Below are 19,702 nucleotides of genomic sequence, written 5' to 3' on the forward strand. Positions count from 1 at the left end.
TTATTTTTTTTCTGACATCAATTCTGTTCCTCTGTTGAAACTGCTGTCTATCTTCCTACGTCTAGTAGCCGGTGTTTAGTCTCCGTTTTCCTTTTCTGCCTTGTCATTTGTTCTTCCAGCTAGTCTGGTGGTGTGAGTGTCTTTACTTTGGTCTCTGTGACATCACATAATTCTATTTTTCTATTACTTTTGCTGTGACTTCTGAATTTTATTCATTCTTGTCTCTCATTCCTACTAACCTTGTTTCAAGACATCCTAGGCACTGGCTCGAGACATGGCCTTCCTCTACAGTTACTTCTTTAGGGAATTGATAAGTTGTGGCCTTAAAATCTTGGGTTTTATGAAAATGATTTTACGCTCTGCATCTCAAATTCTATTCTCTCACTCTAACTCTCTATTTGGATGTCTTGCTGGCAACCTATATTCCATTAGTTCCAAACCAAATTCATCATCCTCATCTTATGCTCTCCAATGCTGTCATCACATTTATCCCAGTAAATTTATCTTCTCCTTAGTCTCCCAAGTAGCTCTGCTACTCAACATGAATTCTGTATTCTAGCCAGGCCAGTTAGTTGCCTTATTGTTAAGAATTTAGGATTATAATTCTACCCAAGATTAGAGAGAAAGTCAGGGTGAAAAGTAAACAACAGTTAGTATTACAGATCTAGTGAACAGTTACAGTTAACCTAGTTGATTAAATTGTTTTTATATTTTAATAGCACATTACTTTTTTAAAAAAACCAGTAATGCTTTGATATCTCTGCTTAACACTTAAATATAGTTCTTTTTTGATTGAAAGAAAAAGCATAGTTGACTGAAAAACACATGGTGCCCTTCCCTGTATCAGAGGCTTCCGCTCCCAGCATCTGAGACTTGCGGGCCTTTCCTAAAATGCTTGTTGCCTTCTTTACTGTCCACAGTGGTTCCTCCTTCAGAATCCAGCTCAAGTTCCACTTTCCACTTAGTCCACTTCTGCAAATGTTTATCAAACATTGTTCCAGATAAAACCATGGAGACATAGCCTCTTCCTGCAAGGGACTTGGAGTCTAATAGAGACCAGTAGCAACTTTCCTTTTAGTCTCGCAGTACCCTTTTCATCTACTCCATATATTTCGTCATCTCACCCTTATGTGAGCTCCTTGAATGTAGACATCGCCTGCTGCTGCTTTTCTGTCATTTGATACTAATCAGCACCCACACCACAATTTTACTACCTCTGTTGAACTGAATAATTTAACTAATATCCAACTTTAGGAAAATAGGTGTTAGTAACATTTAGGCTAGTTACATTGTGTCTAAATTAGTAATCATTTGAAAAATGGCTTGAAATTCCTTTGAAGTTCATACAATAGATGGGAATTATTTTTAAGAGTATTGTTTCTCTGGGCTTGATTTCATTTTCCAGTGAATTGATGTGGCTTACATAAAGCTAAGAAGGTAGAGAATAAGGGGAGAAATATTGGCTTTAGCCTTTATTTAAAAATAGAATGCTTTTCAATGGAGGGAAGAGTATTCCATCATATTACTTTGCCATCAACAACAGTCAGCATCTATTCAATATGTAAAGCAGTGCTTTGAGGTAGGTGTAATATTGGTAGACTGGTTTTGACTATTTTTGTTTGCTGTAGGGAAATTTGGTTTAAAAAGTGTAGGCATCAGCACAGGCATCCTTGGATAGCTTTATTTTTTAAGGCCTATGTTCTCCAAAGCGTTCTCAGAAAGTCTTGTAAATTATTCAAACTCTAAAGAAATAAAATCACTGTAAATTAAAAGTTTAATGCATATCATAGCCTATTGGTTTTAGATTAAATGATACTCTATAGTTGCAACTTTAATGTGCTACTTGTGCATTGTGTAGTATACTAGGGACCATTATATAATCAAAATATATTGTATGTATTACCTATTTCAGATTATAGAGGCTTATCTTTGTGATTTTTTTTTTTTTTACCTTTGTGACATGCAATTATCAGATGTATAGTCTATTGTATATCGGATCGATGGTTAAGAACATAGCTGCTAAATTATAACATGGTTTTTGCTTGGGTACTGACATTTTTACTTCCTATCCCTGTGACTTAGGGCAAGTCATTGAACTACTTTGGGCCTTAGATTCTTCATCACAGAAGTGTGGGTAGGGGGAGAATACTTATTAAACCAGCATTCCTATAAGGATTAGAGGAAGCGATAGGTGATGTGTATGAAAATCATTTGTAAGCTCTGAAGTGCTTTATAGATATAAGGTATATGTTCCTTAGGAAATCTTAAGAAAATTAGATAGTAACCAGTACATTATCATATCAATAGTAATAATCTTTTTACTACTTTTGTATACTTCTAATACTTAAATTAGTTAGCTTTGGTGTAGAGCTTTGTTAAATGCTGAGTTGTAACAAACTCTCTTACGTATTCTACATACGTTCTTGAAAACATGTATGTGATGTTCTGGTAACAGCAGCGTACCAGAAAAAAGTCACCCCAGTTTATAGCATGCACTGTTCTTTGTGATGTAAATACTCCCACCATAGCCAATTTCAAGCCACAAACATGACATTACTGAACACCGTGGTGGGAAGATACTTAGATCAGCTCTCCTGAGTCCATAAAAGCCAACTCTGGCACAGGTTGAACTAAGATAGACTCAAGATTTTAGATATATAGGCATACAGAAGTCATAATCATGAAAACTTATAGACTTTATTTTAAAAACAGATACAAATATTTTTCTGTCTCTGAAAGCCAGGAATCTGGAATCAGACCTGGATTTTTATTCTGATTCTATACCTACTAGTTCTATGACTTTGGACAAGTCAGAATATCTCTAAACCTCAGTCTCTTCATCAGTAAAATAGCACAATCACTGTATCTCCCTCAGAAGGGGAGATCTGGTGCTGGCACAGACCACTGGTTGAAAAGCATTGCTTTGTAAGGTTAGTGGCTATTGTCATCATGGTTATAATATCATGCCACACTGAGTTCTTATTAATTGATTTTATTTTTTAGCTGACATGGGTTTTGCCAGATTATTCAATTCTCCTCTAAAGCCACTAGCAGATTTGGATCCTGTAGTTGTGACTTTCTGGTATCGGGCTCCAGAACTTTTGCTTGGTGCAAGGCATTACACAAAGGCCATTGGTAAGTTAGTGTGAAATGATTTACTTATAATTGGTAAGTATTATATCATTATTGTATGATACTGCATTTATGATAAATGCTAAATGGTATAATAAAGCTGCTTTGTAAAAGTCACTTTATATGGCTTTGTAAAAGTCCTGTTGTCATCTATATGCCCAGATTTTATATTCTAGTAGCTCTGGATTTTCAGCTATTTAGGAGAATATGATTCTTTTTAAAAAAGAAAGCATTTCTTTTTTGAATAATTTATTTTTAATTGGAGGATAATCGCTTTACAACGCTGTGTTGGTTTGTGCTGTGCAACAGTGTGAATCAGCCATCAGTATACATGTATCTCCTCTCTCTCGGGCCTGCAAGGAAGCATTTGCTTTCAGAGAACAGAAGTGTCTGATCTTGTTGAGTTGCATAGAAATGATAAAATGCAGATTTTGTTTTGCACCTACCTACTACTGATCAGAAGAACTGGAGAGAGGTTTAGAATTTTCGTCACAAACACAGAAAAACTGATGTAGTTATTGGAGGGAGCCCCTGCTATTTGGGAAAAAGTTAATCAGTCAGTCCTTTCCTAAGCAAGAAACAATATGACTAATCCTTCTCTCTTGCCATTATAGTTATCAGAATGGCAGTTTCTCCATTATAGGAAATAGAACCTGGGTAGACTAGCTGTGCTCAGCATCTTACCATCTCACCAAGCGTAAATGCTGAACAAGAAAACCTGTTAAAAACACAATCTGTGGGATTTAAAGTCTGCTTCAGAACAGAGGCATCAGAGATTTCGCTGCCTGGCCCTGTAGTGTCCTCAGAGGGCCCAGCTGCCAACTGAGGGAGTTGGGAAGAGAGAGCTGCCCTCAAACCTAGGTACTGCTTTAAAGGAGGCGAAAGGAGAAGACAGGGAGGGAGGAAGTGGGGCCATTAATGTGAAGGCCTAGTTCTATAAAGTACCTACATTTTGCTCACTATGTTTCTTTAAAGTTTCCTTTTCTTGAATTCTGTTTACTTGTATTAGACTAATTTTGACTGCATTTAGCTGCTTTGGTCAAGTTCTACTTGATAAAGACACTTAAATTATAAAATTATTAAAAATCCTTTCTCTGTTAAGCTTATGAAAAATCTGAAAAGAACTATCAGAGTTATCAAGGAAGTTCTCACATTTGAAGAGATCAGACTCATAATTAACCTCTTCATGGGTAGAAGTGGAAACAAAAATTAAAATAGAGTAATGTCCTCATTCCTCAGGAGGTGTGACTTCTGCAAAACTTAGATAACCAGAACACATTTATACTCCCTTTGTCTAGGCACAGTGTGGAATATTGTAATTCTTCGTAAGTACTGCTGAAGGATTTTGTTAAATTAGTGAAAAAGGCTATGAATGGCTACAGCACCATAAGGAAAACCATATGTGTTTGATAGTAGAGGCATGTGAACTGACCTCAGACCCATCCCCTGGCAGCTGAGCCTGTAGTAATAAGACCCCTGACCAGAGGCTGTCACCGTTAGCAGCCAAGGGCAGCGGCAGCTGTCTGTGAAGGTGGGAGAACTTTTTTTGATACGAAAAGTAAATGGAAGGGATAGAGCAGGGGTCCCCAACCTCTGGGCTGTGGACTGGTACCTCCTGTCAGATCAGTGGTGGCATTAGATTAGAAATAAAGCAAGCCAGAAAGAAAAACACCAATACAGTATAATAATGCATATATATGGAATTTAGAAAGATGGTAACGATAACCCTGTATGTGAGACAGCAAAAGAGACACAGATGTATAGAACGGTCTTTTGGACTCTGTGGGAGAGGGCGAGAGTGGGATAATTTGGGAGAATGGCATGAGACAGGATGCTCGGGGCTGTGCACTGGGATGACCCAGAGGGATGGGATGGGGAGGGAGGTGGGAGGGGGGCTCAGGATGGGGAACACATGTACACCCGTGGCGGATTCATGTCAGTGTATGGCAAAATCAATACAATATTGTAAAGTAATTAGCCTCCAATTAAAATAAATTTATATTAAAAAACAAGAAAGTGCATAATAAATGTAATGCGCTTGGATTATCCCACCCCCTGCCCCTGCCCAACCTCCAGTCCATGGAAAAATCATCTTCCACAAAACTGGTCCCTGGTGCCAAAAAGGTTGGGGACCGCTGGGAGAGAGCGGTTCTTAGAATAAGCCTGACTCTTTCCATTCCGGCGGGTGCACTGAGGGGCTTTATTTTTCAGACGTTTCGCATTATGGTTGCTTCTTCTGGTATTAGTTCTCTCTCTCTTGAGAACAATAAAATCTAGACGACCTCGGAAGGTACCAGAGGCTAGGAAGGGGCCAAAAGTTAAGACAGAGAAAAGGGGAGTGCTAGCTGGGAGCAACAGTTGGTGCTTGAGAACAGGACTGGTGGTGAGGTAACCCCGGGCACAGGGTGGAAGTACAGGACGTGCTAACAGCAGAACCTCCTGGGCGCTGGGCTCTTACCTAGCACTGTGCAGTCTATGTCAGAAGGGAGATTCCAGGGAGAAAAGGAAGACTCAGCCAGGAACCTTGTTAAACAAAATGACGCCCCACCAAAGACTGTCTCACTCTAAGAGATTCTTAGCAGACCCACGGCCTGTGTTTAACATGTACCTCGGGTGATTCTGTTGTGTGTGGTCCCCACACTTTGAGAAGCATAGTTTTATGAATATTTTCTGATTAACTGCTCTACTATCGTAATAAAAAATAGATGTGTGTTTTGGAAATCAAGGTGATTGGGTATGAACTGGAAACCAACTATATATATTTCTTATTTCCTCAGGGTAAGGAGAACTGAAATTGAATTTTAACCAGCTCAGTAAAAATGAGACTTAGCAATTAAAGATAAAAACCTAATCACTGATTTCTAATTTTAGTCATCTCAATTATTTATTCTGGATAGAAGTGAGGAAAAAAGAAAAGTAATACCCCCACATTAGTTAGCTTATAGATTCATAGCAGACATGAATACACAGTTACTCATTGTTAGAATTCCGTGTACCTGGTTCATATCAGAAATGAGTATTATTTCTATTCAGAGCATATAAAAGAGAGTTTGATTTGGCATCAGTGAAAATTTATGAAATGAGATTTAGCCCAGGAGGTGAGTGGTGGTGGTTGTGGTATGTGTGTGTGTGTGAGAGAGAGAGAGAGAGAGAGAGAGAGAGAGACACACACACACACACACACACACACACACACGGGGAGTGGTATGTGTGAGAGACACACACACACACACACACACACACACACGGGGAGTGGGGCAGGGGGAGGCAGGGAGGAGAGGGGAGAGGAAGAGAGAGAAAAGGGCAAGTCATTGATAAAGGAAAGAGCTGAGAAATGGCTATAGATGGTGCTGGAGCCAGATGATCATTTAAAATTAGATGCTAATATGAGGCCAGACACCCTAGAATTTAATACTGCCCACTACATTGAGGTTCCTTCTCTTAGCAGTTCTTCAGGAAATCTAGATACAGGCCCCTGTCCTTGATTAGAGGGCAAACCAGGAACTGTGTGGCCAGCAACATACAGTAGTTGTCTCCACTGACTGCATAGTAGAGGCAGCTGCAGGAAGACTTGGGACAGTCAGAGGCTGCCGTATCAGGGCCAAGGGGACAGCGAACATGACATGGCAGAGAAAAAATGGCAAAGTAGACACTGAACAGTATTATTAGTCTGCTCTTTAGTGATGGATCTTCATGATGAGGATGATGAAGTTGTATTTTATAGCCTCTTAAGATGGCAGGTAATAACGTAATAAAAATGGCTATTGAAAGGATATATTCCCATTATCCAGAAGGCTAACTTGTGTCGAAGGAAACCATCCCTGAATGGAGTCAGATACAGGAGACATTACTATATATTTTTTTCATTTAGTAATTTATGAAATGGCATCCGAAGAGTAATTTTACCTGATAGCTTGTCTACAGAATGTGATTCCTATGTTTAGAAGACTTCTAAACACTGTACTTTTCTATGCTGTCCCATAGTCTGTGTGTTATTAACTTTAAAAATACTAAGTGGCATTAAGTGGGCAAGTATGAATATACCTCTCACAAAAATTAATTCACATGTACAGATGGCAAAGCATTATAAATATTACAGTCTTAGAATCTAGATTAAAACTATATTATAGTTTTTCAATCTGTAGAATCCAAGTAGAATCATCTTTAACTGGTTATTTGAAGTAGTTAATAAAACTCTGAAAGATGCCTCAATTTATCTTGGCATGGTGGAGTTGGGGCAGCATCTGAGTATGTTCAGATCATTTCTCTTTACTGGTGTCACGCAGTGCTTGTATATACTCGTATTTATCAGCTTCTAGAAATGGCAACCCACTTCAGTATTCTTGCCTCGAGAATCCTGTGGACAGAGGAGCCTGGTGGGCTGCTGTCCATAGGGTCGCACAGAGTCGGACACGACTGAAGCGACTTAGCATGCATGCATGCGTTGGAGAAGGAAATGGCAACCCACTCCTGTATTCTTGCCTGGAAGAATCTCAGGGATGGAGGAGCCTGATGGGCGGCCGTCTGTGGGGTTGCACAGAGTCGGACATGACTGAAGCGACTTAGCAGCAGCAACAGCAGACCTTACCACTTCTTGAAAACACTGAAGCTGGTATCTTTCAGACAAAAGTTGAGTTTTTCCAAATTATTTTGTGTAATCTGTACTGTTTAGACTGACAACTCAAAAATTCTAGTCATTATGTATTTGATTGCTTTAAAGAAACATATCACTGTACCTGATCATGATATTATTTTATTCTATCACATCTTGAGTGTTACGCCTTGTATTAGATTATCAATTGAATGCTTCAGCAATTAAATTACTAATAGTGGTTAGAAAGGCTTTTGCCTGAATGTAAAGAAAATTCATTGTTTGCTGAGTTCCCCAAGTTTATCTTGATCAGGAAATTTACAAGTAAATGTTTTTTATTTGACTTTCAGTCTGTTATGTGATGGTATAGCTGTGCCGTGTTCAGTGCTCAGTCGTGTACAACTCTTTGCAACCCCATGGACTGTAGCCTTGAAAAATTTTTTTATATGTAGGTTGTGATTATACCAAGAACTTATAACTAAAGAAATATAATAAATATGTACAAAAACTTGTTTTTCTTCCTTCATAGATATATGGGCAATAGGTTGCATTTTTGCTGAACTGTTGACTTCAGAACCTATTTTCCACTGTCGTCAGGAAGATATAAAAACAAGCAATCCTTTTCATCATGATCAACTAGACCGAATATTTAGTGTCATGGGATTTCCTGCAGGTAATTTTTTTTTTCAAAATAATACTTGAGTCATATTTCAAAAACATTCTTTTTGAAAAGGATATTTTAAGTATTTCTATGTATATTTTTAAGCTAAAATAACTAGATTTCTGATAAGTAACATTATTTCCTGTAACAACATTCAGTATTTTTTTTTGCCTAAGATAAAGACTGGGAAGATATTAGAAAGATGCCAGAATACCCAACACTTCAGAAAGACTTTAGAAGAACAACGTAAGTAATACCATATTACATACAAGTAACATCCAGTGGGAATATTTAAATGAATCCTTTTAAAAACCAGATAGATTATTGTTTAAACCAGAAACGTAGATGTTAGTATATTAATTATGTTTATGATTTAAAGAAGATATTTCAAATGTTGTTAATGTATATGCCAGGCTTAAGCAAATATTTATTTAAAAACTTCTAAGAATTTAGGGGTCAATAGATAGTTTTAAAGTCTCTTCTGTTTAGCTTGGAAAGGGGCTCAGTTCAATGGTAGTTCCGTCTCTATCTGTGTCATGAGTTGTGTCTGAAATGCTGGGCTAGGCAGCCAATAAGGGCGGCAGGAGGAAGAACACATGGCTAAGATCTGAGGAAAACTAACTGGTGGGGATGTGGATGCCGAGTGGGAATGAGAGGAGTTTGTTATAAATACGTGCACCTAGAGGAGAAGGTGGAAGAGAGTCTTTTTTGGGAAATGTCACAGAGAAATTTCAGGACAGGAATGGCTTGTAGGAACAAAAGCAGACCTCATAAAGCAGCAGCGAATGGCACTGATCATTTTGGGCCTCTCTTTCACACAGTCCTAGGTAGGGGTCCTTGCCTCCTTGCAGCTCCTAAATAGAGCGCTGACATTGCTCAGGTGTCTGAGTTGGGCTCTCTTCTCACCCTAGACATTTCCCTAGACAGTCTCTGTGATTTTGATGGCTACAGCGCACCATTAGTTGTGCTGATGGTTCCCAATTTATACATTCTACTCCGATTTCCTTACCAAGTTTCAGACCCTTGTATCTAACTGCTTTTTGGAATCCCAAATTGAGTGTCCCATAAATACTTCAAAATAGGTGTCCCAAACTGAGCTCATCATCTGTCCTCCTAAACTTTTCCTCCCGCTGTATTTATCTTAGGAAATGGCTCCATGATTTACCTAATTGTTCAAGCTAAAGACCTTAAAGATGTCCCTAATCCTTCTCCTCTCTCACTGTCTTCCATTTTATCCCCTAGTGTCCAAACGATTAGCGAATCTAGTAAATTCTTTGTTTCAATATCCTTCAGATCTCTGTATTTCTCTCCATCTGCCCTGCCACTATTATAGACCAGACCTCTACCCTCTCTCTCACCTGGGATCCTGCATTGGCCTCATAAGTGGTATTTCTACCCTCAGTTTTCATTCTGACTCACTGCCTGTTCTGCAGTCATCGCCAAAGGCACAGCTGAGCATGTCAGTCTTCACGCTGCTCTCAGTTTTTAAATATGGCTTACAAAAGCCCGGGCATCTACATCACCAAATTTATCTCCTAAACCTCTGTCCACTTTGTACTCTGTGGGCTGCACCTCATAAATTTCTTTAAGATCCTCAAAACCCCTGAGCGTTCTTGGACCCCTGGATTTTTACACATGCTGTTCCCTCAGTCTGGGACGTATTGATACCATCCTCCCACCCATTTCATCAGATAACTCCTGCTTATCCTTTCTATCCTGAGGAGGTCTCCCCTTGTCCTTCTAGTCAGATGCTTCCCCTCTGCAGTCCGGTGGCATATCCTGAGCTGCTGCTCTCAGCACACATCACTGTGCTCGACAGTTGGCTTTTGAACACTTATCTGCCTTTCCCTCTAGAATATGGATCGTGCCTATTTTATACACCATTATAGGCATCTCCAGGGCCTAGTATATAGTGTGTGTTCATTAGTTACTTGTCAAATGGGTATTAAATGAAAGTGGTTCAAGTAATTGAAGATAAGCTGGTAATATAACAGAGAAAATTAATTAAGACACAACATTTTATCTTAGTATTTAAAGGAAGAGTTTTACATAAAATGATAGTATTTACAATAACCAGAAATAATAGGAGAGAAATTTAGAAAGATAAATAAAATTTAATAAAAGAGTAACAGAAAAAGTTGAGAGATAAGAGCCCATACTTTCTAAGCAAACAATTTTATCCACATAAAAGCTGCCTGCTAATACATAACACAAAAAGGAATTTATTAAAAATTAGCTAAATATAATCCAGTTTACATACAAGTCACTAAAGTATAATAAAAAATTCCAGATAATATTATTACAAATGACATTAAAAAGTAAACAAATAACTTGTTTTCATTATATCAGATAAAAAGAACCAAAAAAATTACCCTTGATGTGAACTGTGAAGGGTAACAATAGAATTTTTTCTGTAATCTTTCCAAAGTGTCAGCTCTTGTTAGCTCATTAGAAGGCAAGGTGAGAACAGAATTAAAAGGAAATAAATAAGTTGACTTTAAAAAATTGAATGTTTGAATAAACATGCTGATAAAATGCTTTATAATGTATATAGAGAGTTTTAAAATTGTTCAGCTCCTAAATTGTAGTAAATCTAGAAGAGGATAATACAGAAAATGACAGTTTACCCTATTTGTAACACTACAAAAAATAAGAAACCACAATGGGAATCTAGCAATAGGATTTTTCAACTTCAAGACCTTTTACATTACAATAGAAACAACCTTAGAATCTAGAGTTAACTCAAGAAATCAGTTGATTCAACATAAAGACCAAAACTATGTTGACAGACTCCATTTCTACATAAACCTTAAAGTTCCATTTAACCATCACTAAACTTAATGGTTACCTTGCCAAAAAAGTATTCCTGGTATCGGAGGAAAATAATTTTTAAGTTAATATACATGGCAAAGATTTTCTTAAAAATACCTGGTGTTGGTAAGTGTATAATAAAATGGGCATTCTTACTTATACCTACTGGGGAGAATGAATGCTTCTCAGACATTATGTCTGGAATCTCAGACATTCCACCGACCACCTGGAGACCTTGTTAAAGATGCAGATTCTGATTCAGAATCTGGAATAGGGCCTGAGTACCTGCACAGAATGGTCTCTGTTTCTAAGGCAAACTATTCAATATCACAGTAATCCAAGTCTATGCCCCAACCAGTAACACTGAAGAAGCTGAAGTTGAACGGTTCCACGAAGACCTACAAGACCTTTTAGAACTCATACTCAAAAAAGATGTCCTTTTCATTATAGGGGACTGGAATGCAAAAACAGGAAGTCAACAAATACCTGGAGTAACAGGCAGATTTGGCCTTGGAATATGAAATGAAGCAGGGCAAAGGCTAATAGCGTTTTGCCAAGAGAACACACTGGTCATAGCAAACACCCTCTTCCAACAACACAAGAGAAGACTCTACACATGGACATCACCAGATGGTCAACACCAAAATCAGATTGATTATATTCTTTGCAGCCAAAGATGGAGAACCTCTATACAGTCAGCAGAAACAAGATCAGGAGCTGACTGTGGCTCAGATCATGAATTCCTTATTACCAAATTCAGACTGAAATTGAAGAAAGTAGGGAAGACCACTAGACCATTCAGGTATGACCTAAATCAAATCCCTTATGATTATACAGTGGAAGTGAGAAATAGATTTTAGGGCCTAGATCTGATAGATAGAGTGCCTGATGAACTATGGACGGAGGTTCCTGACAATGTACAGGAGACAGGGATCAAGACCATCCCCATGGAAAAGGAATGCAAAAAAAGCAAAATGGCTGTCTGGGGAGGCCTTACAAATAGCTGTGAAAAGAAGAGAAGCAAAAAGCAAAGGAGAAAAGGAAAGATATAAGCATCTGAATGCAGAGTTCCAAAGAACAGCAAGGAGAGATAAGAAAGCATTCCTCAGTGATCAGTGCAAAGAAATAGAGGAAAAGAACAGAATGAGAAAGACTAGAGATCTCTTCAAGAAAATTAGAGATACCAAGGGAACATTTCATGCAAAGATGGGCTTGATAAAGGACAGAAATGGTCTGGACCTAACAGAAGCAGAAGATATTAAGAAGAGGTGGCAAGAATACACAGAAGAACGGTACAAAAAAGATCTTCAAGACCAAGATAATCACGATGGTGTGATCACTCACCTAGAGCCAGACATCCTGGAATGTGAAGTCAAGTGGGCCTTAGAAAGCATCACTACGAACAAAACTAGTGGAGGTGATGGAATTCCAGTTGAGCTATTCCAAATCCTGAAAGATGATGCTGTGAAAGTGCTGTACTCAGTATGCCAGCAAATTTGGAAAACTCAGCAGTGGCCACAGGACTGGAAAAGATCAGTTTTCATTCCAATCCCAAAGAAAGGCAATGCCAAAGAATGCTCAAACTACCGCACAATTGCACTCATCTCACATGCTAGTAAAGTAATGCTCAAAATTCTCCAAGCCAGGCTTCAGCAATACGTGAACCATGAACTTCCAGATGTTCAAGCTCGTTTTAGAAAAGGCAGAGGAACAAGAGATCAAATTGCCAACATCCACTGGATCATGGAAAAAGCAAGAGAGTTCCAGAAAAACATTTCTGCTTTATTGACTATGCCAAAGCCTTTGACTGTGTGGATCACAATAAACTGTGGAAAATTCTGAAAGAGATGGGAATACCAGACCACCTGCCCTGCCTCTTGAGAAACCTATATGCAGGTCAGGAAGCAACAGTTAGAACTGGACATGGAACAACAGACTGGTTCCAAATAGGAAAAGGAGTATGTCAAGGCTGTATATTGTCACCCTGCTTATTTAACTTCTATGCAGAGTACATCATGAGAAACGCTGGACTGGAAGAAACACAAGCTGGAATCAAGATTGCCAGAAGAAATGTCAATAACCTCAGATATGCAGATGATACCACCTTTATGGCAGAAAGTGAAGAGGAACTAAGAAGCCTCTTGATGAAAGTGAAAGAGGAGAGTGAAAAAGTTGGCTTAAAGCTCAACATTCAGAAAACGAAGATCATGGCATCTGGTCCCATCACTTCATGGGAAATAGATGGGGAAACAGTGGAAACTGTCAGACTTTATCTTTTTTGGGCTCCAGAATCACTGCAGATTGTGACTGCAGCCATGAAATTAAAAGACGCTTACTTACTCCTTGGAAGAAAAGTTATGACCAACCTAGATAGCATATTGAAAAGCAGAGACATTACTTTGCCAACAAAGGTCCATCTAGTCAAGGCTATGGTTTTTCCAGTGGTCATGTATGGATATGAGAGTTGGACTGTGAAGAAGGCTGAGCGCCAAAGAATTGATGCTTTTGAACTGTGGTGTTGGAGAAGACTCTTGAGAGTCCCTTGGACTGCAAGGAGATCCAACCAGTCCATTCTGAAGGAGATCAGCCCTGAGATTTCTTTGGAAGGAATGATGCTAAAGCTGAAACTCCAGTACTTTGGCCACCTGATGCGAAGAGTTGACTCATTGGAAAAGACTCTGATGCTGGGAGGGATTGGGGGCAGGAAGAGAAGGGGACAACAGAGGATGAGATGGCTGGATGGCATCACTGACTCAATGGACGTGAGTCTGAGTGAACTCCGGGAGTTGGTGATGAACAGGGAGGCCTGGCGTGCTGCGATTCATGGGGTCGCAAAGAGTCAGACACGACTGAGCGACTGAACTGAACTGAACTGAACTGAACCGAACCTGCATGCCTAGTGCAGGCTTTCCGGTGCCCATGCTACTGGTCTGAGGGCCAGGTTCATGTAGCAAGTTCTAGAGCACACACAAAAGGCTTTGGCATGTACTTACCCTTTGACTTAATAAATCTAAGACTTTATCCTGAAAAAGCATCAAAGCAGCCACACATAGCTAAGATGAGGCACCTAAAGGCTTTCATAGAGGTTAACTGCCCAAAATCGCACAACTGGTAAATGACTGAGTCAGGGTCTGGGAGGGGCCTCTGATTCTCACCTGCCATGCAGTCCTGTCCCCCTGAATGTGTACCAGATTTAGGATCTGTACTTTGTAAGTGCTGTGAAACAAGTGTCATTAGTAACAGTAGAAAATGTTCAACCAGTACAAATAAAAAGCTTAAAGAGCGTTTGGCAAGAGAAAACATTTATAAAACAACATTAAGGACAACTTATATATACTATGATTCCAATTTTATTAAAACAAATACCTCTTTGTGTGTATATATATGTATGCACAGAAGAAATGCCAAAGGAAAAATATCAAATCTTGATAAGAGTTTTTTAAATTGCTTCCTAGCTTGATTATGAGTGTTTTCAAATTTTTCTTTATACTTTTTTATATTCTCTAAATTTTTTACCATAAACATGTATTACCTGTTTCTTGACCTTTTAAATTTGAAATATTTCATATGTAGGAAAGAATATACATAATGAAAATATGTAGTCTATTTAGAATAATAAAGTGAATACCCATTTACTCACCCCTCAGCCTGAGCAGTTGATATCCTGATATAGAATATGTACCTAGGAAGGAATTGCTGGATCATAGGATAGTCACATTTTCAGCTCTAATGGTTAATGCATTATTATTTTCCAAAGTAATTCTAACAGTATAAACTCTTACATGCAGTGTGTAACAATTCTTATTTATTTTTTACACATTTACCAACATTTGGTTTTGTATTCCTTTTTAATCAGAAAACAAAACAAAACAAAACAAAACAATGGCTTAAATGAATACATACCTCATAGGAAAACCAACCTTGGAACCTTCCATTAAAAGATGTCAATTGCGTGAATGTCCTCAATAGTGTGTGGATGTCATGTCTTTGCAGGTACGCCAACAGTAGCCTCATAAAGTACATGGAGAAACACAAGGTCAAGCCTGACAGCAAAGTATTCCTTTTGGTAGGTGCATCTCTCCAGAGTGGGAAGGTGATCCTTAGCACAGCTCTCACCCCACCCCACTTACTGTGAAATTGTCCCAGCTCTTCCTCCTCTTCAGGAAAAAAAGGAAACTGGTGGATGCTGGGGCAAAATTAAATCTTTTTCCTTTGAGATATCACCCTTGACTTTTAGCCTTGTTTCCAGTGGTTTACCAGTAGGAAAAAAAAAAAATTCTAAAACGGCTTTACTGCTAATCATTTTTGTCAGTTTCACATAAATGTGTGCAGTGTATTAATAAACAGGCACCTGATGTTAATTCTGTTAGCCATTAACACAGTCCAAACATTCCCCTGGAAGCAGACTTTGCCATGCTGTCAATTTCTTATGTGTTATTCTAGCTTCAAAAACTCCTTACGATGGATCCAACCAAGAGAATTACCTCCGAGCAGGCCCTGCAGGATCCCTATTTTCAGGAGGACCCCTTGCCGACATTAGAGTATGTATCCTTCCTTTTCTGTGCACTTTGCTCCAGGTTGAAGGTGTGCGGTGGTGGCTAAAGGCAAGGGAAGCACTTGTTACTCGAGTCTTTTATTTCCTTGGTTAATACCACCTCGGGAAACACTAGCCGAGAGGTCCTGTACTTTGAAACAGGCAAAGCTGTAAAGAGGTGTGAATGAAAACAAGTTTACGGAATGATCATTAGTCAGTTTTACAGACAAAAACTAAAGCTGAGAACAGATGGGACTTTTATTATAGATCGGTCAGCCAGAACAGTTTACACCAAACCAGTAGGGAACTGAGCTTTTAAAATTCTGTGTCTCTGCTGCGTTATTATACTTCTCCATTTCCCCATCCTTATTATACCCACAGATATAAATTGTGCTTGGACTTACTGATATTAGAGGTACAGCTTTTCTTGAGAAAAAAATTACTTTCATTGTTGAAGCAAATACACGGTCAGCTCTTTTTAGTGCTGATGAAGTTTGTGTGGAGAAATTTCTGTGTTACATATGTCAACTAGCTAAACGCAGTTTTAAGATGTTATTGAAAGGGGCAGTTATACTAGTGTAAAACTCAGATGACGAATTGTTCTTTTCTTATTGCTTAAATTGTGTTGAGAAGCATACCAGCCACAGATGAAGAGTAGGAAATTTTAAAAAAAAGTGGAATTTAAAATGCACAAGGTCAATCATGTTATAGATTTTAGGTCATGACATGTATTTTTTTTTTCCTTCAATGATTTGTAGTGTGTTTGCTGGCTGCCAGATTCCATACCCCAAACGAGAATTCCTTAATGAAGATGAACCTGAAGAAAAAGGTGACAAGGTATAAATTGCACTTAGGGAAGGATAAATGTAGTAATTCCTATATATTTAACTGCATTTTATTTAATTGTGTATTTACTTTATTGTAGATGTACTCTGCAGTTTGAAATATGCATTCACAGATGAATGAACTTCCTGCTTTGTTTCACAGTCTACTTTATTCCCCGATTCTTGATGCTTGCTTTGGTTGGTTCAGTGCCGCTGCCATCATTTTATGCCGGCTGCTTTTAAAGCATCACTCCATGCTTTGATTGTACTGACTCCTCCCCACACAGCCGTTCTTTCTCCAAATTGACTGAAAAGACTGTTAGAGCTATTTCAAGGAGTTGCTCTTTCCTCTGGGCCTGTGTCTTCAGTGGAATGTCTGTCCCTGACAGGGAGGATTACTGTGCAATCTAATGAACTTCAGAGAGCGAGTCCTCTTTGGGGCTCTGTACTCACCTTCGGGGGTGCTGTATTCCCTGGCTGCTCCATTCTCCAGGCATGCCAGTCACTTTGGTGTCCCACGTAGGTCTCTTCCCAGGTTGGCTGACAGTCTCATATGCATATCCTACAATGATAGGCGTGATTTTGTTCCATACCAAGCTTGCCTTTTTTTTTTCTCTTTTCATAAGAACCAGCAACAGCAGCAGAACCAACATCAGCAGCCCACAGCCCCTCCACAGCAGGCAGCTGCCCCCCCGCAGGCACCCCCACAGCAGCAGAACAGCACCCAGACCAACGGGACTGCAGGAGGTGCAGGGGCCGGGCCGGCCGGAGCAGGGCTGCAGCATAGCCAGGACTCCGGCCTTAACCAGGTGCCTCCCAATAAGAAACCGCGGCTGGGGCCTTCAGGCACAAACTCGGGCGGGCCTGTTATGCCCTCAGATTATCAGGTACTCCCCCTCAATGTTGTACTTTTTCATGTTGACATACTGTTAGAAAACAAAACTCAACTGAGCAAATTTTAAAAGGTCTCATTGGCTGTATTCAGTGATTCATGTATCAGGCAGCCGCTCATCTAGCATATAGAAAAAGGCTCTGAAGAGCTGTGCGAAATGGAAGACTTCTGGACTTCTGTAGGTAGGAGGAGGTGGGACAGGATGTTACTTCAGCAGAGAGCTGATCGTGTCAGGCCAGGGCACCTTCCTCTGGGGACTGCAGGAGTCTACCAGGTAGATTACTTCTCAAGTGCTGAGTGGAGACTGCAGACTGACTGGGGAGAGTGCATTCCTGGGAGGGGCTGAAACTGCACTTAGGTTAGGTATTAAGTTTCAGTTTGGTTACATGGGCTTAACACAAATGACTCCATTCTGAGCCTGTTGTCTCTTTTTTTAGCAATACATTTTATGAAATGGTAAGTATACATATGGACTTTCCAGGTAGCTCAGTGGTAAAGAATCCGCTTGCCAAGTAAGAGATGCAGGTTCCATCCTTGGGTCGTGAAGATTCTCCTGGAGAAGGAAATGACAGCCTACTCCAGTATTCTTGCCGGGAAAATCCCATGAACAGAGGAGCTGGTGGGCTGCAGTCCATGGGGGTCACAAAGAGTCAGACAACTGAGTGGCTAGACAACAATACTTAAAATAGATCCTTTTAGAAATAAGCAGTGCTTAACTCTAAAGTTTGATTTTACAGTCCTAGTCTTTCTAGGGCATTATATGAAAATGAAGATTTTTGTCATTTCATGTAATTGCAAGATATTTTGTTTCTTGTTTATCTTACAACCCTGAGGAAGGAAGGTGAGGCAGGCAGCTCCTCCTCAACATTTCTCATTTTACCCTTCCAGCTGTCTGTCAGGTGTGGGTCTGAAAAAGACCCCTAGATAAGCAGTTGAAAGGGAGAGGAATGGTGCCTTACTGTGAACAAAGTAAGCAGCATACTTCAGAAGGATTTGCCATTACTGGGAGGAAATAATCAGCACATAGCCACATGGCAGAAGAGACAGGGACAAAGAGTTGTCAGGAATAACTGTTAAATCTCACAAGAAATAATTCTGAGACAAGAAAATACATTTGTTGAGATTCAAACAAACTACAACTGTATTACCATTCAAGAAATTAAAGGAAGAAACCCTAAGGATTGATGTTTGGAGAGACAGGTAAAAATACAGGTGAAAACTGTAGGGAATCTTGGGGGGGGTGGGAGTGTTTTCAAGGTAGTAACAAACTTAAGATCTAAGAAGGGAAACAAAAGACTTTAAAAAAAGATTTAGAACCACAGTCCTTCAGGGAACTGGTGGAGAAGGAGCACGTAGGAGAGAGATAATAGAAAACAAAACCACAGGCAACGAAGACATAAACTCACTGATTAGGAACTGGAAACCAGAGAAACGTTAACAAGAAAGACATAATAAATAGCTGTTTAAACTGGCTTTACATTTTGAATATCTCAACACAAATACTTTGAAAACTTCTCTTGGAAGATTCCCTGTAAGCAGCCGAGTATATAATAGCACTTCTACTGGTTCCAATTAAACTAATCAAGACATCAGTTTGGCCTGCAAAGCAGCTTGCTATTTGGTTAGTAGTCACGAACATATTTGAATTTTACTATAAAGTCAGTTTTCCCCCTAACGTTAGTTTATTCCTATTGTATTATATGAGCAACAAACCTTTATCATATACTAGCACATCTTGGTGTCTCTGATTATGTTATATTAGACTGATTATAGTCAATCATGGACAGATTACTTAACTAAGTATATTTACTCCTTTCAAATCTAGGAGTTCTTCAGATGTTTCTCTTTGTCTATACTGAGCTGTCTACTTAAAAATAAACCAGCATCTCTGTGACATGGATAGCTTTCTCAGCTAATTAGTTGGAAAGATTAGCATGAAGGGTGAGGATGAGAGACCTCTTTGCAGCTCTCATAGTATCAGCACTGCTGCTGCTGCTGCTAAGTCGCTTCAGTCGTGTCCGACTCTGTGGGACCCCATAGACGGCAGCCCACCAGGCTCCTCTGTCCCTGCGATTCTCCAGGCAAGAATACTGGAGCGGGTTGCCATTTCCTTCTCCAATGCATGCATACATGCTAAGTCATTTCAGTCGTGTCCGACTCTTTGCGAAGCTATGGACAACAACCCACCAGGCTCCTCTGTCCACGGGATTCTCTAGGCAAGAATACTGGAGTGGGTTGCCATTTCCTTCTCCCAAAT

General features: G+C 39.5%; 1 protein-coding gene across 3 annotated transcripts in view; it reads left to right on the forward strand.

Moving 5' to 3' along the window:
- Positions 1-19,702, forward strand: part of CDK19 (cyclin dependent kinase 19) — a 169,777-nt gene that overhangs the window by 144,359 nt on the left and 5,716 nt on the right. For all 3 annotated transcript variants that reach the window (XM_069598119.1, XM_069598121.1, XM_069598120.2), the window contains 7 exons: positions 3,004-3,135; positions 8,253-8,396; positions 8,561-8,630; positions 15,189-15,261; positions 15,639-15,736; positions 16,488-16,566; positions 17,180-17,440. In XM_069598119.1, coding sequence (XP_069454220.1) covers positions 3,004-3,135; positions 8,253-8,396; positions 8,561-8,630; positions 15,189-15,261; positions 15,639-15,736; positions 16,488-16,566; positions 17,180-17,440 — 857 coding nt within the window. The remainder of the gene's footprint in view (positions 1-3,003; positions 3,136-8,252; positions 8,397-8,560; positions 8,631-15,188; positions 15,262-15,638; positions 15,737-16,487; positions 16,567-17,179; positions 17,441-19,702) is intronic.

Source organism: Ovis canadensis, chromosome 8, assembly GCF_042477335.2.
Source record: "Ovis canadensis isolate MfBH-ARS-UI-01 breed Bighorn chromosome 8, ARS-UI_OviCan_v2, whole genome shotgun sequence".
Lineage (NCBI taxonomy): Eukaryota > Metazoa > Chordata > Mammalia > Artiodactyla > Bovidae > Ovis > Ovis canadensis.